At 32.0% G+C, this 21,191-nt stretch overlaps 1 protein-coding gene and 1 long non-coding RNA gene across 5 annotated transcripts; one reads left to right on the top strand and one right to left on the bottom strand.

Moving 5' to 3' along the window:
• The first annotated feature begins 9,904 nt into the window (after positions 1-9,904).
• Positions 9,905-12,540, top strand: LOC107962613 (uncharacterized). The gene is made up of 3 exons (XM_041115110.1): positions 9,905-10,133; positions 10,532-10,691; positions 12,101-12,540. Exons 2-3 carry the CDS (start codon positions 10,540-10,542, stop codon positions 12,252-12,254), a joined length of 306 nt encoding a protein of 101 aa, XP_040971044.1. The 5' UTR covers positions 9,905-10,133; positions 10,532-10,539; the 3' UTR covers positions 12,255-12,540.
• Positions 12,541-12,802: 262 nt separating this feature from the next.
• LOC107962612 (uncharacterized) lies at positions 12,803-18,476 on the bottom strand. Of its 4 annotated transcripts, none has more exons than XR_005928391.1 (5): positions 17,806-18,465; positions 17,585-17,702; positions 17,141-17,502; positions 16,915-16,972; positions 12,803-13,090 (listed from the first exon to the last, which is right to left on the bottom strand). It is a non-coding gene; the product is annotated as an uncharacterized lncRNA (long non-coding RNA). The 4 variants fall into 4 exon arrangements; XR_005928390.1 differs by having other exon boundaries at positions 16,925-16,972; positions 17,806-18,464; XR_001701703.2 differs by having other exon boundaries at positions 17,141-17,702; positions 17,806-18,476.
• Positions 18,477-21,191: the final 2,715 nt, after the last annotated feature.

The following is a 21,191-nucleotide window of genomic DNA, read 5'->3' as shown; positions in this document are numbered from 1 at the left end:
AGAAGCAAAGTTTTTATCAAGATCCTTGAAAAACCCTTCATCATATGCCATATAGTGAGTGCAGCCATTTTCTACTAACCAGTCTCTTCTAACTTTGCTTGAAACTACAAAGTAGGATGCAGTGAAGACATGCTCCTACTGAGCTTGAATATCCTCAGCAGCTTGAGCTTGATTTTGTTGCTAAGCTTGTGCCATTCCTTTGTTTTTGCAAACTTTCTCAATATGACCAAACTGTTTGCAGCTCCTACACTGAATGTCAGGCCTGTACCAGCAGTACTTATCCAAGTGTGTGGTCTTTTCGCAGTGAATGCATGGTGGGAACTTTTTCTTTCCTGCATCTCTCTTTGGTTTCTCCCTTTTGTCAAGCCATGGTTTCTTCCCTTTGTAGCTTAAACTTGAACTTTCTTTGGCTTTTGCTTGGAAAGCTCCTTCTGGATGCTCCTCCAGTATGTTGGCCCTTCTTTACTTGAGTGCATATATAGAGAGTTTACCGACTCAGACAATGAGATGGTTGATAAGTCCCTCGAGTCCTCCAATAAGGAGATCTTTAGCTCAAATTTTTTAGGGAGAGTTGTGATGACCTTTTAAAAACTCTGCTCTCACTAAAATGATCACCAAGGAGCCTAATGTTGTTGACTGTGTCCATTATCCTATCAGGGCACTGCTTGATGGTCTTATACTCTCTCATCTTCAAGTTCTCAAAATCCCTCTTGAGGTTGATCAGTTGCTGCTGCATTATCTTGTCTAACCCTATAAACTCTTCCTTCAGCTTCTCTCATGCTTGATTTGGTGTGTCACAAGCCATTATCCTAGTGAAAATCACATCAGATACACCATTTTGCAAGCATGTCATTGCTTTGTGCTTCTTGGCACACTTTTCACCATGTTGTCTAATTTTTGCAATGGTGGGATTGGCCCTTAATGGAGCTGGTTCAGTGTCATTCTCGACCACATTCCATAGGTCATGTGCTTACAGGTATGTTTTCATCTTCACTACCCAAATATGGTAATTCTCACCAACAAACACAAGTGGTGGTGGTGGTGTGAAACTCATTTTGTAGCAATAAAAACGACAGCTTTAGTTTCTTTCTTTTCAAGTTTTCTTCTCAAAGAAAGCTACCAACAATAGGCCCTCAAAGATGATAGGCTCTGATTACCATTTGCTGGGTTTTGACTAAAAATAAAGGAGAATTGAAGCAAAGAACAATGCAAAAATGAATTTGAACAAGAAGATAACTGAAAAATGATCTTTATCTAATTTTCATTAAGTTGAGAAAACATATAAGTTACATTGAAATATGGCAGTTACCTAATGTATAATTGCTCCAACTAATACATGACTAAAACTTAGCTTAAATTATATACAAAGGAAGCTGACATATCAGACATTACATCAAATTCAAATCAGCAACAAATCCTACTAACTTTAAAGTCAAGTTACAAAGCAACTAAGGCAAGTTACAAATGGACAAAATAAACAAAATGCTGCTGCTCCACTAGTTCAGCTTTAATGCTAGTCCCCATGCTGGTTTCCTGTTGTATTGCAGGCCAAAGTTCAACAAAATGTATTTAGAGGCAATTGCATTTCAATTTTTCTATTACAAAAATAGATAAGTTAACCTTTATACGTTTCGAAACATGTAAATTAACCGTCCTTTAAATATTTAATTATCAATTTGATCCCTATACTATACATGTTTCTTTGCTTCCTTGTACTTTCCTTTCACCATTTTCAGCTTCATCTTCAAATTTTCTACCAACCCTTTTGTTTTCTTCAGTTCAAATGGTGTTGCGGACAGCTTGTTCTTGGCTTCGTTTGCTTCTGTTATCACTTCTTTCAATGCCAAGGCTAAATCATCCATGGCTTTATTATTGTTTTCTTCTGCATCAACAATGAAGAAGCTCGCTCACCTTCTTGCGCACGAATCAATTTCTCTTTGGTAAATTGAAACTCCAATTCAAGTCTTTTTAAATGGTCATCCCCATGGAAGTTTGAGAGGAAACACTTGATGGGTTTTCTCATTTCTGCAAGTTTTCCGGGAGAGAATTGATTTGGTGCTTGGAATCTTCAAGTGAAACATTTGCTTGCTCAAACTCTTTTGATTGAGCAACATATGAATCATATATCTTCTTCTCCCATTCTTTTTTTAAATTATGTTAAAATAATTATAAAAATTATTAAAAAATATTTATCTTAATTATTTAACAAAATTTTAAATAATTTATATTTATTTTAAAGATTTTTTTATTATTGTTAAGAATTTAAAAAAAATAAAATGATATTTTAGCTATAGTTTAGGGATCAAATTAGTAAATAATCATTTAACAAGTAAAATTTTACGGGGCTAATTTATACATTTCGAAATATATAAGAGTTAATTTATCTATTTCTTCATTAAAGGAGTTTAAATGCAATCTGCCCCAAATATAGACTTTTACCAACTTTTATCATAATTTTAAAAAAAAAGCATTAACCACCTTTTATAATCTTAATAAACTTTGAATATTATTGAAATTAGAATGAAGAGAATTTTCTCTCTTTTTCTTAGACGAATTTCAACCATTTTAAATGCAAACTTTTAAATTTCAACTGACATAATATAGTCCGCTCTCTCTATAATAGTCATACTCTATGCTATCATTTTATTATAACAACAAAGTTTATTATAGAATCAACTTTTTTATTTTTTTATTTTTCATTTTTATCATCTATAAACAACTTTTTTATATATAATAGAAACAACCATAAAGTATAAAGTACATTCATTGCTAAATTTATTCTCTATAATAATCTCTTCCTTCAAATTTTAGTAAAATTATTTCTATTTTTAAATAAAATAAAAATAATAGATATTAATTAAGATATTATTTTGAAAAAAAATAAATTTTACATAAAAATATATTAATCATATAAAAATAATTAATATTAAAGTTATATTAATGATAAAAATATGAAAGTTTTATAAATTAAAGTTATGTTGATGCTTAAAAAAGTTTTTACATGTATTTTCAAAAATCTAAAAAAATAAAAACCATTAAAAATAGCAATTAAATGAAAGGGGGTTCGCCAAATAAAAATAAAAAAAAATGATAAAGAAGGAAATTAGGTTGCGAATGTAGGTTTTTTTTTTATTCAACCTGGGTTTAGATAAAAAAAATTACAATTTTGAAGATTTTCAGTGTTAACATTTTGAAATGTATCATTTCAAAATATTAGTATTTATGTGTATTTCGTTTGGATAAATAATATTTTAAAAAATAAGTTAATGAAATTTAGTAAGTTACAAAATCATTATAAAAGAAAAGAATATTAAAAATAAATAATATAAAAATATGTAATATGGATATTATTAGATTTATAAAAAAATATAAACAATTTTAATAATATAAAATAAAAAGAATTTTAAAAATCAACAAGTTTTTTATATTTCTCAAGGTATCTACCGAAGAGAGTCTAGTAACTAATCATCTATATTTTGTGAGCCCATTAAGGGGTAGATGCTGGCCACAAATTTTACTCAAAGCTCTTCTTGAAATTTTTTAAAAATTTTAAAACTTTCCATTATTTTACTCAAACAAATAAATTTATTTTTAAATTTTTAAAAACCTTGCTAAAAATGAAATCCTCCTCTAAATAGACTTAAAGGTACACTAAAAAAAGTAGTGTGTAATGCTCCAAAAATTATAGGGTTAGAATTAATAAAATTATTATAAAAGAAGCCTTAGTCTAGGTGGTAGAGAACTTAAGATATTGCATAGAGAGCCAAAATTCAAATCTCACTCTTTTCATTTTTACCTAATTTATTTTTCAACAACTAGGAACAAATTCAAGTTAGTATATATATTAAATGTGATAGAAAATGATCAAGAATGAGCTTATTGATTCAGTGGTAAAGTCTTAGCATATTAAATAAATTGTTGAACATTTTTATCCATTTATAATGTCAGTTGATTTGTTACTGTAATATTGAAAGAAGTTTTAAAATTTTATGTAATGTTTCTAAATTATTCTTAATGAAATCAACTCAAATAACTCATATTTAATAATTGTCCAAGAAACTTAAATTTCTTTTGATTATATATGTGCACACAAATTTTGAGTCAAAAGTTGACTTGAAAATTTGAAGTCAAATTTATTGATAATTTGATAGAAAAGTTATAATCTCTAGAAATTTCTTGAATACATAAAATACCATTTAATTCTTCTCTCCCGTTTGACTTCGATCCAAAGGTTGTCTGACTTGGTCTTGGATGGATATAGATTGCTTTAAGTGTTGTGTTGAATTGTTCTTGAAACGGGTTTGGACCTCATTTTTTCAATCGATACCGATTAAAAGGCGGCTTTCTTCAAAAACGACTTTTGAATTCTTCTTCACAGTTGAATTGGATCGGAAAGCGACTTTTTTTCAGAACTGATAAGACGTTCTTTAGAATTTATTCAAGTTCTTCAGCTTCTTTAAAAAATTATGTAGAGATTTTTTGGGCTTCTTGAACTTGTGAACCTGTAAAATGGCTTGGGTGATCCTTTTTTATAATGACAAGTATTTGTTTATAATTTAATTGTTCCATTTGATTGCTCCAGTTGATTGTTTTCCTTTATTTATTATTTATCTCTTATTAATTTGATTAATTAAATATAAAATAAATCATTTAATTATTTTACCTTTAATTAGTGATAATATAAAATTTTAATATTTATCTCTTAATTAATTAAAATTAAATAGAAAAAAATATTATGACACAGATATGATGTCATCATTTGCACTTATGATAACTCTAACTTTGGTCAGAATAATTTGGGCTTGATACATGGCACTTTGTATTTGGTCGAAAAATTTCTATCATCTATAATATAATATTGAATCTTATATACTAAGTTAAAAGCAAAGAGAAATCAATGCAACTAGTTAAATTAAATGTTTGTTCTTTGTTTGGATAAAGAAGGGGGGTTTTTAATTCATTTGGTATGGAATATAAAATTAGTTAATTAATTAATTCAATTATAATTGTAAGAATTTTTTTTTAGCTTAGAATGAAAGACACAAGACCATATAATTAAAGGAAATTTGAGTTTATAAACAATTATTAAAGTTGAGTTATTTGAGTTTATTTTAATTTAGAAATATAAAATAAAATTTTAAAATTAGAAGAATATTAAATTAATTAATTTCAATATTATGGTAACAAATTGTGTAATGGCTCGATTTTTAATGGTACCAAAAAATGCAGTTTTGGAACCCTGTTTCCATAAACTGAGTTCATAAATATTAAAAATAAATATTTACAAAGATAATATAAAAACATATTAAAGATTGAGCCAATAATTTTTCCGAATTGATAGTTAATTAAAGCTCAGGGACTAAATCGTAAAAGTTCAATCGCTATAGATTTTTAATTGACAAAACACTGGGGGATTAAAATAGAAATTAACCAAGGGTCCAAAATGGTTATTAAACCATTTATAATTGAAAGTTGGTGGATGATGATATGAGAAATCTTTAACATTAGTTAATATTAGATTAGTGAAAATTAAACTTAGTTAAGTTAATTAAACCAAATTAATTAAAATTTAATCAGGGTGTAAAAGCATAAAATAATGGAAAAAGATGTCATCTTCTCCATTTTTTTTCTTCTTTCTATCCATGGGAGGGGAAACCTAAGAAAACTCTAAAACATTGGGCCATTAATTCTAAGGTAAATTCAAGTTCTTTTCTTGTAATTTTTATAGATTTGAGGTCATTGGAGCTTTGATTTAGCTTGCCCATGTACCAATTTGTAAAAATGTTAAAGTTTTTAAAAGTTTTCATTGTTGACTTCTTGAAGAATTAGGCTCAAAATTGATAGCTTTTAAGCTTAGATTATGAAAAATACTAGATTGTAAAGTTAGTATAACTTAATTGTTAACTTTGTATATTAGGGGCCAAATTAAGTAGACGTAAAATCTATCATGAAATAATATCATAAATAGAAAGTATAATGTCTCTAATGAAAGTATGTAAAATCGGATTTTAATTCGAGCTGGGGGTTTAAAGTTATGCTTATCCCGAGTTTAAGGACTAAATTGAATAAAATATAAAATATGAGGAAAAATCGAATAATGGAATTATATGGAATCATGCATATCATGAAATAGTATAAAAATGTTTGGTATATAAAATTATTGTATAGATCAAGAATTGGGTTAAAGTGGAGCAAATAAGGGAAAAGCTAAAATTAAAAATTTGTCCCTGAAGGATCCACTCATTTTGTATTTTGAACAGGTAAGTTCATATGGAAATTACTATCTTACTTAGTATTTTATGTGTGTTTTTATTTAATTTAGTATTTGAATGTTTTTATATAATTGAAATGTTGTGGAATTTGGTATAATTGGCTAATAATAGATTGAATTGAAATATTAAAGTAAAGAGCCACTGTATCCCCATTGCAAGTGATCTACCGTAATTTGATACGTCAAATTAGGCTCCCCGTTAAACTTAAAGAGCTTATTCTTAAGTAATTTAAAGGTCTTTTTCATAGTTTTTACTTAATTTTAATTCTTTCATGTTAATAAGTGTTTAATGCATTTTGTGCTCATTTTGAGACCCAAATTGGCCAAATGTCTCATTTGGACCCTAACAATCAATTGATGTTGTAGGAACTCGATGATGGCTCAAACTTGAGGAAAACATCACCAAGGAAAGGGGTATCGCAATACCCTTGACAATCCTAAAATAAAGAAAATAGAGACCATCTACAAAGATATCGCGATACCAGCCTTGGGTGTCGCGATATCCAACTCCCAAAAGAACACCCCATTTTCAAGACTGTCAACGATATCACAATATTCATACCTTAAGTATCGTGATATCACTGTCGTGGGGAGACAAAAATTGACATCTGGAGTAGTCTTTATCCAACCGTAACACCAATAAAAAACACACAATAAGGGGTATTTTGGTCAAGAAATTTTGGTTTGCTAGTTGTTAAAAAAAGGCCAAAAATTGGCTGGAGAGAAAAATGAGGCATTAGACACAGGTTTAGGATAGTTTTCTTAGTTTTCGCATCATTTTCTTGGGTTTTAGTTTCTCCTCTCCTAGTTGTTGATTTAATTTTTTGCTTGTTTCTTTGTTTTCCTTTATATTCTTAGTGTTAGTTAAGTTAGTTAGCACTATAGCTTAGGCTTATTTACATGTTTAGTACCTTAACTTTGTTTGTAATGCCATTTTCATCTCTAGTTTAATGTTATTTCAGTTGATTTTCTCTTCATCCGTTAAAAATCTCAACTTTATTGTTCTTATTCATTTATCTTGTTGCTAGTTGCTTTTCTTTTGACTCTTTCAGAGTAAAAACTAAAGCTTTCATCTTTTTGTTCAAGTTTTATATTAATGGCTTCCATGTGCATTTCTTTTATGTTCATTAGCTTAGATATGTTAATGGGTAACTAAACCCTAGAAGGTTTGTTGATGGAGATGTGGGTAAACTAATTTTTGGGTAAGGGACTAAAATGGACTAGATTGAATGAACTTCAGAATTTAAGATTGATGCCTCTAAGGCTAAATCAAGATAAGTGAGACTGAGAGGTAATCTTATTGGGTACCAATTCATTATTCTCAGGTTAGTTGGGTGAGATTGAGAGATAAACCAAACTAATTTGTCTAAATTAGTAAAATTGAGACTGAGAGGTAAAATGGAGCCACTTTAGGAGTTTAAGTATTTTAGATACCTCATTCGATGATTAATGAACCACATTGAATTCAACCAACCATCGTTTTTATTGATTAGATAGTTTTACAACTTTGCATGCTTTACGATTTAGTCTTTTTTAGTTATTAGTTTGTTAATTAGCACAATTACCCTCAATTAAAGGCTTGTTGTACTGTTAAACTCTTTAATTGCATGTTATTAGCTATAATTCACTTAATCACTGACTTCTATGGGTTCGATACTTAGAGTACTCTTGTACCCCATTGTACAAATTATATTACAACTTACCTGTCACTCTTGTAGACTTCGTATGTAATTATTTTGATTTGATTATCGTATTAGTGTTGATTTATCTCTCCTTTACTTGCTTGCAAAGAAGAGGCAGGGAGAGGCAGTCAACAAGTCAATCCAAAACTTTGACCCCTAGTAATTTTCACCTAATCTCTTCAAATCCAACCTTTGTATTATTCACAGTTAAACCGAATCATAACTCTTAAACTGTTTGACTTGACCTTCCAAAGTTTCATTGCTAAGTTGACATGGAGATATCAGTTACCATAGCATAGAAAGTAGTGAGTAATCTTCACCTTCAAGTTCTTTGCTTTTGACTTAAAAGAGAGAGGAAGTTCCATTTAACTCCATTAATGCTCATAAATAGAAAATTTGTAAAGAAGCTGTGTTGAAGAAAAAAAGATGCATTTATAGTAAAGGAAAAAAATAACACCAAATCATTTTTTAGACTAATATTATAAATTTCCATTTAAGTTTTTTTTTGTCTCAGACTTTGTTGTTCTTCTATTAATATTTCACTGTTCTTTGCAGGGTTCTTGAATTTAGAAATAAATGCACACACGCAGTCCTACAGTAATGATCATTATAACAAAGCTTACGTTTTCTTTTAAGCGTTTTCAAGTACTTAGGCACAAAATAACTTTGAAACAGAGGTTGAATTTGAAGAGTTTAGGTGAAACTTGTGGTGGGGTACGGTGGCCTGAAATTTGTTGGTGTCAGATTTTGGGTTTAGTTTAACTTTTCAATCTAATTTGTAGAGAGTAGTAGAGTGTAAAGGAGAAAGAGGAACAGATGATTTTTATCGGTGTAAAACACACCATTTCATTTAACAAGGAAATTATGTGAAAATTATAAAATCCACATAATTAAATTTATAGTGCATTGTGGAACGCCTGGATGGAGAGGAGTCCTCGATTAGATTCATTTATTTTTAATTTTATGCACTCGGTCCACTACTAACGTTGGTACATGGAGAATGGGCTGTCGTATTTATTTCGTGGCCAGTTGATAGTAGTCTTGAAATAGAGTGATCTTTTTCTCGAGCTATCTCGAGACATGGGCACATCGAAGCTATATTCATTTTGTCATATTCTAAGTTTCGAGACAAGAACCCATTGTTTCAAAACATCCAAACATCGAAACTGAAATACGAAAATAAGATAAACTTGTCTCGAGTCTCGAAACATAAAGGATCACAATTTTTCTCAACTACATATCACTTTTAAACTTATTATGTTTTTTTTCCGATTACATTAAAAATTTATGTTTAATTTTAAGTTTTCAAATATATTCTACTAATAAAATTTTAGTTGAAAAGGATTTCCTAAATAACATTATAATTTATCTTTCATTTTTTCTTATTTTATAACATAATTACATAATTAAAATATTAAATTAAGAATAAAATTGATTAACATTAAAGAATATAATACATTCATTCAATATTATAAATATTTTATAAAAAAAATTATAAATGCAATCTATCCATGCATCGCAGGTGATGAAAATATTATCTTAAATATATTTAAAAATAACTTCAAAATCTTTTTCCAACTTGTAACTTTCATTGCCATTTTTTTGTTTACTTATATCTTTCACATTCCAAATTTGCTTTTATTAAGTAATAATTTTCTTTACTTTTATGTTTTACCTAATTTTTTAATACTTTAATATATATTTATATGTTTTTTAATGTATACTCTAATATTTTTATTATTTTTAATGTTATTTGTTCTTATTAAGTAAAGTAAGAAATAAATTAAAGGGAAATCTAAAATATGCCTTTTAGAGGGAAAAAAATATGCCTTTGCAATGTAAAGTAATTTTTAAATATTTTATCCTTATGTTTTTAAAACATTTATATATAAATCCTAATAATTTAATTACCTAACTTTATATCATCATATATTCTTTTTTAATATAAAACTTGAAAGATATAATTTCTTTTTACTCAGACAAACATCTTGCTTTCTTTGTTAAATAATTTATACAAATTTATAAAATAATTTTAATATATATTTGTTAACAATTTCCTTTTAAAATTCCCGACCCACCCTCTTTTCGCACATCCCCGCTGCCAAACAAACCCCTCTCCACTATCACTGTTAACTCTCTTCTTGCTCTCAAGTTTCCAATAGCCCAGGAAATTGAATAAGGTAATCTTTAAAAACCTAACCTTACCTTCAACTTGATGATGACTTCTACTTGAGTTGTGGGCTTTTGAGTTATTGCTGCCGCTATCGTAAAATAGCGGTGGCGGACTGCCCCTTTCACGATTTTAATCTCTACATCCTCTTAGGGTTTTTTTTTCTTGAGACTGAAATTAAATATCTTGTAAAGAGTTACAGTTCGAATTGTTAATATCCGTTTCATTGATCTGTTCTTACTTATAGTTAATACTTTTGTGATTATTGTATTGTTGTATATGATTTTGGGAGTTCGATGATATTCTAATTGGGGGTTTTCCATGGTTACAAGCTATAACCTTAATTTATTATGTTATGGTTGAGTATGATTCATGGAACTTGATGATATCTTAATTTGGATTATGCAGCATTAAATATGAAGGTGCGAGCATCAGTGAAAAAGATGTGTGAGTTCTGTAGAACCGTTAAGCGCCGCGGACGGGTATATGTACTATGCACTTCCAACCCTAAGCATAAGCAACGACAAGGCATTTCCACATTTGCTTCTGAAGGCACACTGCCCCCTGCGTATGCCTCTCTCATTGCAGTTACTTAATCTTTTCGTTTTTTTTTTTCAGCCTAGATTTCAGTCCTGTTAACTGCCATTGTTCTGCAGATACTTCAAGCAGTTTAAATTTTAAACAAATATGATATTTGTTATCTGAATTTGAATGCTGGTATTTTTCAGTTGTTGTTATGTTTACTTGTTAGGTTCATTTTGATGAAATTACACATATTTTTGTTTTCAGAAAATATAGGCTGATGTATTACTTTCAGTTTGTTATGATTTATTTTTTCTTCAAATATGATTTCAGTTTGTTATGATTTATTTTTTCTTCAAATATGATTTCATAATCCTTAATTAAGTAGGATACATGCTTCTCCAAGAGAACGTTTTTACCTTACAAGTTTTTTTGAAGCTTCTGTGCTCTGAGCAGCAAGCAGTTCCTTGGCCGTCCTGTCCAAAATATTGCCTACCATGTGCCAAGTACATGTTATTTCATTGTTTTAAACAACACCTGATGGGTGAATTTTTTTTTTTTTTTGTGGGAAGAAGGAAGGATTGACTATCTTTACTCTGGTAAAATTTGACCAGTTGATTTAAAGCCCATTAGCTTCTTATCTAGTTGAATGGGGCCTTGATATTCAAAGAAGATAACATAGGAAAGTTTTGTCTTTCTTAATTTCTTTAAAATTTAAAAGGGTTTCAAGTGACATCTTCAATTGCAATGAATCTTTGTTTGAATCAGAAGATCTCAGTACTTGGAGAATTGATAGCATTATGATTTGGGCTAATAAGGACCTGTTTATCTAACTGATGATATTGCCTGTTGCTCTGACACTTTTAAGGCACAAAACTTTTGCATTAATCTTTACTGCATGTGAATTTAGCTCCCTTAAAGTAGCAGTTGACTTGCAGTGGTATGTCTGTTGTGGTTACTGATTTTATACTTTTATACAAGATTTACTTCAATAAAATGCATCAAACTTTTTTGAAAGCTTCAGGGTTAATCTTAATTTTTAGACAGATATCATCTTCAATTATAGACTTCATAACCTTCTATCATGTCATAAAATTAGAAGTTGTTAATGCCTTTGATTTAAATTTTATAATATTTTCTTTTCTTTTCTTTAAATCTTATTTAAAGATTTAGGAACTTTTCATACTCATATACCGTGTTTCCGTTCCTTTTTATCATGCCTGTTCCATGCATTATTAATTTAGAATGCTTGCAGTTCTTTCTCAAGTTGGGATATTGATCTGATTTTGTTTGTGTTTTACCAGCTAATTGGCTTACCGTAGTAAGCCAATCGCTACTAAATGCCTATCCTAGCCTCTGCACAAGTTTGTTTAGTGAATCTTTATTGGAAGATTGATACTTGCAATCAAGCAATGCTTTGTTGATATGATAATGTACTTGTTGAATCTTTTCCAGGACGGCAGAGACAAATGTCAAGCATCCAATCATTCCCAGTTACCGCATGCGGCCAGGACTAGCATCCCTTATTCCTAAAATGCAAGAGCCGTCTTCATCGATTATTGGGTGGAGGGCTAACCTGGCATCTCTCATATTCAAACGCGGCAATTAGGGAAACCACAAAAAGAGATACATTACAGTCGCCTACTTAATATTCAACTGATTCTGCGGGAACTAGGATTCTATGATTTTGTTTTTAATTGCAATTATATTGAGTAGTGATGATACATTTGGAGCCATGTTTGGTGTTTTGTTTGATCATGATGCTATACATGATGTTGCATTCCTAAATCATCTGTTGGAACACAGGTAAAGGTGAAAAGGCAGTGCCGTTTTACTCTTTTGATGCATTTATACACCCCAATGACAACCAAGTGTTGCCTCGGATTATTGAGAAATTGGTAGTGTGTTCTGAAACCGATTGTTTCATTGACTTCTTTTATCCTAAAGAAGCATTTAAGAGAGCAAGAATAGTGTTAATTGCATCAGATATTCCCAAATTATGACTCGTTTTAAATTGGTTCCCAAATTTTAAAACGTTCTAGTTACGTTCCAAATTTCAAGTTTGAATTTTTAAAATTTATATATTGTATATGCAAATAATTATATTTATTCAATGTAAATATAATTTGATATATTTATTTCTTTAAATATATATAATTTAATTAAAATCTAAGTTTCATATATACGATTGAATTATAATTAAGTTCCATGTGTATAACGATTGAGTTTGTGGTTCAAAAGTTACAAATTTATATACAAGCAAATGTTAGGTTTGTTATCCTAGCATGATATTGTCTGTCGCCATTGGCATGAATTTTTAGGTTTTCTTGTTCTTTGTCTAATATCTGTTTCTATTTTGTTTATTAGTTTTTTTGCAATCGGCGTATGTAGTTCTTTTCCTTCTACGATTTAGAAAGATTTGGTCTTATCTTCTGGCCTTTAAACCTGCAATTATGGAAGTTGAATTAGCCCAATTGACAATTAATGAAGAAGAGGAAGAAATTTTGCAGATTGAAGCAGATCTGAATACAAATAGAGAAGTGAGGGAGTTTCAACTAGTAGGCTGTTTCCTAATAGCTAATTCACTTCCCAGCCATGAAAAGTAAACCTGTGGCATCCTGTTCGTGGGGTTCAAATTCGAGATCTGGGAGATAAAAGGTACCTTTTTCAATTTTTTCACATTATGGATATGAAAAGGGTTTTGAAGGGTTTACCATGGACTTTTAATAATCACTTACTGGTGCTTTACAAATTAAAAACGGGGGAGGACCCATTAAGAGTACCATTAATTTTCACTCCTTTTTGGGTACAAATTCATGATGTTCCAATTGGGATGTTTTCTAAAAAGGTAGCAATACAATTGGGGAATTTTGTAGGGTTTTTTTAGAATATGATGGATCAAATTTGGGGAAAGAAAATCGAAATTACATGAGAGAAAGAGTGCATATTGACATTAGGTGCCCTTTGAAAAGGAAGAAGAAGGTCATGTGCTATGGAAGAGGTTCATATGTCAAATTTAAGTATGAACGATTATCACTTTTCTGTTTCTATTGTGGACGTTTGGGGCATAGCGACTCTTTTTATGAGGCAAAAATGACATTAGGGGTGGAAATCGCTGAAACAGGCTGGGACTTATCATTAAGGGCACAATCACGAAGAGCTGCATCAATGAATAGCATATGGCTATGAGAAGAAGGTGAAGGAAAAAGGGAGGGTAGCTGGCAGGATAACCGAATTCTGGGAAACATATCATGGGATAGGGCAAACAAAGAAAGAAGTGGGACATTTATTGATCTGATTTTGGGTTTTAACATTAAAGGAGGAGTGTCATCTCTTGATCAAAGGAGGGAGAAACCTTGGCTGGATCAAATGCAAACTGCCATGGATCATGACTTGGAATATAGTATTTTAATAGGGGAAGAGGGGAAAAAGCGTAATGAAGGGAGATGAAAGGTCTTACAGGAAAGGAAGGAAGTGACAATGACACAGCAAGGAACAAAAGAATGGTTGAGTTTAACCTTGTATCATCGGCGGCTTCTACAAGGCAAGTCGACTGAGCGCAATGAAAATCATAAGCTGGAATGTTCGTGGGTTGGGGAGCCCACGAACGATTCGGAGACTTCGACATTTTTTGAAGTCTCATAATCCCCAAATTGCCTTCTTTATGGAGACAAAGCTTTGTAAAAGATAGATGGAACGAGTACGTAGAAGTTGTGGTTTTGTTAATGGTATTGAAGACGATTTAGATGGTACGAGGGGTGGGTTGTGTTTAGCTTAAAAGATTGATGCTAATATTACACTCTAAATTTTTTCTAGAAGGCATATTGATATGTTAATTAGAGACAACAAATCAGGAACCAATTGGAGATTTACAGGATTTTACGGATCCCCATACGCACAAGACAGGAATGATTCATGGGCAGTTCTGAAAAGTTTGACTTCTAATATGGATATCCCTTGGTTGGTTTGCGGAGACTTTAATGAAATTATGTACGGTTTCGAGGAAAAAGGAGGGCTGCCTAGAGATGAAAGAAGGATGGAACAATTTCGAAGAACTTTAGAGGAATGTCAACTGAATGACGTGGGATTTTCAGGACATTGGTTCAGTTGGGAGAGAGGTAATTTACCGGAGACAAATATTCAAGAACGACTGGATAGATGTGTTGCTAATGTAAAATGGATCACTTTGTTTCTGGAGGTGAAAGTTCAACACATGGTACACTCTTTTTCAGACCATTGCGCTCTTCTAATTGATACAAGAAAGAATAAAGATCAATTGAGGAATTGTACGTTTAAATTTGAAGTTTGGTGGGTTGTAGAGGATTCTTTCATTCGTGAAGTTCAGGGTCTATGGGAGAAGCCTGTACGTGGTCTTTTGCAGAAGCTGGAGTTTTTAAAAATAGGGCTGAAACAGTGGGCTGAGCAAATTCAAGTAGGTAGGAAAAAGAAAAAACAGGTTCTCATGGAAAAATTAGCCGAGCTGACTGAATCTGATAGGGATGATAACAATTTAGCTGATTTGATTGATAAGAAAATCTATTTAAATTTGGAGATCGAGAAAGATAAGCGCTATTGGGAGCAGAGGCTCGATTGAATTGGCTGGAATTTGGGGATAAAAATACATCATTTTTTCACAGTCAAGCCACACAGCGTCGAAAGATAAATTTTATCCATAAGCTGTGAAACGAAAATGGGAGAGAATTGGAGGCCTTGTAGGAAATTGAAGGGGCTGCACGATCTTATTTTCTAAATTTGTTTTCAGTAGGGGATAGGGGGAACTATGACCATTTAATGACTGGGATTGATCGGTGTATTAATGAGTAGGACAATCGGAAGCTTACAACAACATACACAAAAGAGGAGATTCAAGAAGCAGTGTTTGCCATGGGACCCATAAAGGCACCAGGAGAAGATGGATTCCCAAGTCTTTTTTATCAGAAATGCTGGCATATTGTTGGAGAGGATGTCACCTCCTTTTGCTTACAACTCCTTAAAGGGGATAGACGTGAGCTCTTTTAATTCTACTAATATAATGCTTATTCCAAAAGTTTCCAATAATATGACGCAGTTTAGGCCGATTAGTCTATGTAATGTACTTTACAAAATTCTAGCGAAGGTAATTGCAAATCAGCTTAGAGGGGTTATTGAAAAATGTATTGATGGTGCGCAGAGTGCTTTTGTGCCAAGACGCTTAATTTCAGATAATGTCTTATTGGCCTACGAAATATTGCATATGCTAAAACACAAGAGATTGGGGAAGAAGGGCTTTATGGCAGTTAAACTCAACATGAGTAAAGCATATGATAGGGTTGAATGGAATTTCATAAAGGAGATAATGCTACGAATGGGATTTGACCAAAAATGGGTGGATGATCTTATGAAATGTGTAACTACGGTTTCTTATTCAGTGGTCATTAATGGGAATATTGGAGAAAAGTTTCTGCCCACTAGAGGCCTTCGACAGGGTGATCCTCTAAGTCCATTCCTTTTTTCTTCTATGTGGAGAGGGTCTCTCGAGCTTACTAATACTTGCTACATATGAGGGGTTTTTCAAAGGTGTTATGGTTAGTAGAAGCGTTCCACCGGTTTCTTACCTTCTATTTGCTGATGATTGTATTTTATTCGGGGAGGCTACAACTAGGGGAGCAAAATTGTCTAAGGACATTTTACGCGAATATAGATCGTGTTCGGGTCAATACGTGAATTTTAAAAAATCAACGGTATTTTTTAGTACAAATACTATGGAGGAAGATAGAAGATTAGTTGTCAACTTAATGGGGATCCGAAGCTCGAACGAACCAGAACGATATTTAGGATTACCGAATATGGTGGGTCGGAGGAAAAAGGAATCTTTTCAAAATCTAAAGTATCGCCTCAAAAAATGTATTGATAATTAGAGTAATAGGTTTTTATCTCAAGGCGGAAAAGAAATTTTTATAAAATCCATTCTCCAGGCCATACCTACTTATACGATGACTTGTTTTTTATTACCTAAAAAGCTATGTGATGAACTTGAAAGCATCATTGTGAAGTTCTAGTGGCAAAAGGGACATGGAAAAAAGGGCATTCATTGGTGCGTTTGGAAAAATCTTTTTTTTTTAAAGAAAATAGTGGATTAGGTTTTCGAAATTTTGGTCTATTCAATATTGCATTATTAGCCAAACAAGGTTGGCGTCTTATTATTTATCCGAATTCATTATTGGCTAGAGTTTTAAAAGCAAAATATTATCCGCGATCAAATTTTCTAAATGCAGAGTTGTGAAATTTACCTGCACTTACCTGGAAGAGTATTTGGGCTGCCAAGGGACTTCTCCAAAGAGGGCTGTGCTGGAGAGTGGGCAGAGGGGATAACATTTCAATTTAGGACGATAGGTGGATTCAGGGGATCGACAAAGTGGAAGGACATAACAGAACAGAAAATAAGGAGTTACAGTCAGATTCAGATCTCATCGACATTCAAAATAAAAAGTTAAAGACGAAGCTGATCTATGATACCTTTTCAACGGAAACTGCGAAGAAAATTTTACAGATCCCACTTGCAGAGGCGGATCATGAAGATATTCAAGTCTGGAAAGAAGAACCGTCCGGGGAATTCTCAGTTTGAAGTGCCTACAAACTTTTACAAGGGGCTAATCTGGATCCTAGTAATTACTTATTACAAATCGAAACTAAAAATTTTTACAAAAAATTATGGGGTTTACAACTTTCTTCAAAAATTACTATAACTATCTGGTGAATCTCCTGGGATTTCATCCCCCATCTAGCAAATCTCAGATATAGAAGGATTACTGCAAGTGACAGATGCACCCGTTGCCGTGCTGGGGTTGAAGACAATCCTCATATTTTTAGAAAATGTCCTGTAACAATAGAAGTGTGGTAGTGTTGACATCTATCTTGGGTCATGAACAATATGAATCAAACTTTATGGGAGTGGCTCACCTGGGTTTTCAAGAGAGGAACTGAGGACCAATGTCGCCATTTCTGTATTGCTTTATGGCTAATCTGGTTCTCCAGATATCAGCTCATGCACAAGAGGAAAGAGATGACAGGGAGAGAACTTGTCCAACGAATACAGGGGTATATAGCAGAAAATGAAAGAGTGAGAGAAACTCAAACCCTTTTAAACACAAGTAAAAATTACAGAGTTTAAGAGGACATACCGAGAATAGCGATCCAGTTTGATGCGGTGTTCGATAACCGAAACTTAAAATCAACGACAAGTTTGGTGGTTTAGGGACTGATGGGCGAACTCCTGGTTTTAAAATCGACCCTTCACAACAACATCCCTTCCCCATTCCCAGCAAAAGCATTCGCATGCTTGGAAGGTATAAAGCTAGGGATAACAATGGGTATACAATCGGTAATAATAATGGGGGATTCCAGAACCGTAATTAAAAAATGTCAGATGTCTTCAATAGATAATCAGAGATTGGAGCGATTATAAAAGACATTCAGAACAAGAATTTATGCTTTCAAGAAATTATCTTTAAGCACATCCATAGATCAGGGAACTGGCAAGCACACAGATTCTCAAAGCACACTCTACAAAGCGGAGAGATCTCTTACTTTGTGGGAGAGGAGCTGAATCGACACCCTTTAGTCTCGGAGGGAAAATGGTCACGAAGGCCAGACTGAAGGAGAGGATGGAGAATCTGATTTCAAAAAAAAAAGGATAGTAAATAAAAGCTTTATCCTTGGTATTGTTATCGTCAAAACAGATAGGGGCTTGGAAATGACAACTCAATTAATGGTAGTGGAGGCCAGCCGTTTGAGATGACTGAGTAGACAACTAGTTTCCTATTTTTATTCAGACGCATTTATTGTTTATTGTTTCTTCTAAGTTACGTTTATTTTTACAGCTTTTTAGGAGGGCTTTATTAATCCATAAAATAATGAGGCCGGATTTGAATTAGGTTTGATGTAATAGGCCTGGGCTTAAGGGTCTTTGTTAGGTTTTTATGTCTTTTTTCTAGTCTTTTCTAATAATATACACAGTCAATTGATTTCAAAAAAAAAAGTTTCATGTGTATAACTGTATCAAATTAAAATTGATATATTAGAATACAAATTTAATCAAAGTTTATGTGTAATTTTGAATTTTATCCCAATATGGGACGTGTTTAGGTTTTAGTATTCAAAATCCTAATTCAAGCTAGCTTGAACACATTTTATGTATTAATTTTTTTGATTATTATGTATTAACTAATTTATGTCATATTAAATTTAAAAAAAACATTATACTATAATGTAAAATTTTAAGATATTGTTTATATTTAAAAATTTAATGAAAACGGTGATAGTAAAAGAAATTTATATATAATTAGTAATTACTCATATTAATTTTATTTAATAATAATAATAATTTAGTATGTTTAAATATGTTTATTTTAGTTATTTATAAATATGAATAGATTTGGGCAATATTTAAAAGTTATATTTTGCACCAAGTTAGGTTTGAGTAATTATCTATGATATTGATTTTATACAGGATTTGGACTTGGCCCAACTTATGAATCAATATAGTCAGTATCCTACTAGTGGATAGACTTTTTTTAAAGGAATGTACATATTCATTAGAAAAACAAAACCGAACATAATAGAAGCTTATAGGGGGAAACAAGTTAAACCCAAGTCAATAGGCTTACCTCATACATCCAGTCTTATTCGTCCCATCCTCTCTGACGAGAAGAAACGTCTATACTAATAATAGGTAACAAAACATCCAAAAGAACTTCAAACTTAAAAAGAGATGTATAAGACAAGGCCACTCGAGCTAAGCAATGAGTCGACTTATTTGTATCCCCTTTCTCCCAAAGAAAGGATAGATCAATAACAATAAACTATGAATGAAGAAAAATACATTCTTGAACAAGCAATCCGAACTCAAACATACCAACACCCTTCTTATTTAAAACATTAATCACAATCAAACAATCTGATTCCATAATTAAACAATCCACGCCCTTTCCACATAGCCATAATAAAGCCTCTATTATAGCATAAATTTTAGCCAATCTAAAATTCCCTGTAACACCCCTAACTCGTCTCCGTCGTCGGGTTGGGGTTACGGAGCGTTACAATACAGATCAGGACAATTATCATCAAACAGAAACAAAATATAAAATCAATGAAAATAATCAATAGCTTATAAAAATCAGGTTAAAATACACTTACGAGTCTTAAACCAAGCTTACGAGGCCCTAAAAATAGTTTGGGAATAATCTGGGACTAATTTGAATCAAAACAGAAAAATATGCAAAAATTTGAAAATTTTGGAAACAGAGGTCACACGGCCGTGTAACTAACTATGATCGTGTGGAAAATCCTACACCTAAAAATTAATAAGACACATGGCCATGTAACCAGGTTGTGTAGCATAGCCCAGGCCATGTGCACCTTAAAAAGGATCCAAAACAAGACAAAACTTTCATCCAACACTTAGGTTCCAAGCCAAATTAAAATCAACCATTTCCATACTTCAAAAACACATTTAAACAAGCTTAAAACATGCCAAAACAATCAACCTAAATGCCTAACCAATGTGTCCTCATTGACACCATAATTTAATTATCAACCTCAATTCACTTGACACATCAACTAATTTGCATTCAAATTCATAAGTTCATATATAAAACTCATTCCAAACTCATCATTTATTCTTAATCATTCATATTCATTCATGCCATGATTCAAACACTTAAATAAGGTTTATATCACATGACGAAAACAACTTTATATGAACATATTCACACCAAGATTAAAGGCACATACACAAGTAAGTTTATACCAAGCTTAAAACATAACATTTGTAATAAGTATCTAAACATATACAAAAACACCTATTACATGCCATATAACCCAAAATAAGCATATCAAAATTTACCAAAATGAATATGGATAGTGTGATCTTTAAGTTGATCCGATCGTCTGACTCCATAAAAGAACACGAGTAAGCTTCACTAGAGCTTAGTAAGTTCAACGGTTAACACAATAAAGCTTATCGAATTAAACATAACAATTTTAATAACAAGATTAAAAGTCAGAGTTTCCTGTCAACCACAATTCACAACAGGTGAGTTTATACATAAATAAGTACGGGATCATTCATTATCAGGCCACAATGCTATTAGAAGATTCATGAATAATCTTTCAACAATTCAATAGCAAGATATTTAACACAAGAAACATTGCCCGATGAACGATATATGGATACTAGTACACAATTATTCATCCAAAACACGCCATATGCTCAAACGAGCCAATCCAACCGACAACATGCCTCGACATCAAATGCCTAGCCCGTACGCTAACATCCCTCCTAAAACACGCTTGGGCACTAAGTGCCAAGCCCGAAGGCTTTACATTCGCCCCTGGTAACATGCCAGAATCCCTGTAATATATCACAATAGTTCGCAACAAATGCTAGACTTCGGTATATTAAGTGTAAAATCACAGGATAGGAATCATCATCCCGTCTCCAATCAATACCTGTACCATGCGCACTATAACCTATGGGCATGCCAATCTTACTCTATCCTACATCATC

The sequence above is a fragment of the Gossypium hirsutum genome, chromosome A06 (genome assembly GCF_007990345.1).
Source record: "Gossypium hirsutum isolate 1008001.06 chromosome A06, Gossypium_hirsutum_v2.1, whole genome shotgun sequence".
Lineage (NCBI taxonomy): Eukaryota > Viridiplantae > Streptophyta > Magnoliopsida > Malvales > Malvaceae > Gossypium > Gossypium hirsutum.
The sequence above is the reverse complement of the archived record's forward strand: the minus strand, read 5'-3'. Positions and strand labels throughout refer to the sequence as shown.

Excerpts from the sequence above, each read along its gene's own strand:
- LOC107962613 (XM_041115110.1), top strand. The coding sequence starts at position 10,540 with ATGAAGGTGCGAGCATCAGTGAAAAAGATGTGTGAGTTCTGTAGAACC. Across the intron at positions 10,692-12,100 it reads GAAGGCACACTGCCCCCTGC|GACGGCAGAGACAAATGTCA; the intron begins GTATGCCTCTCT and ends AATCTTTTCCAG.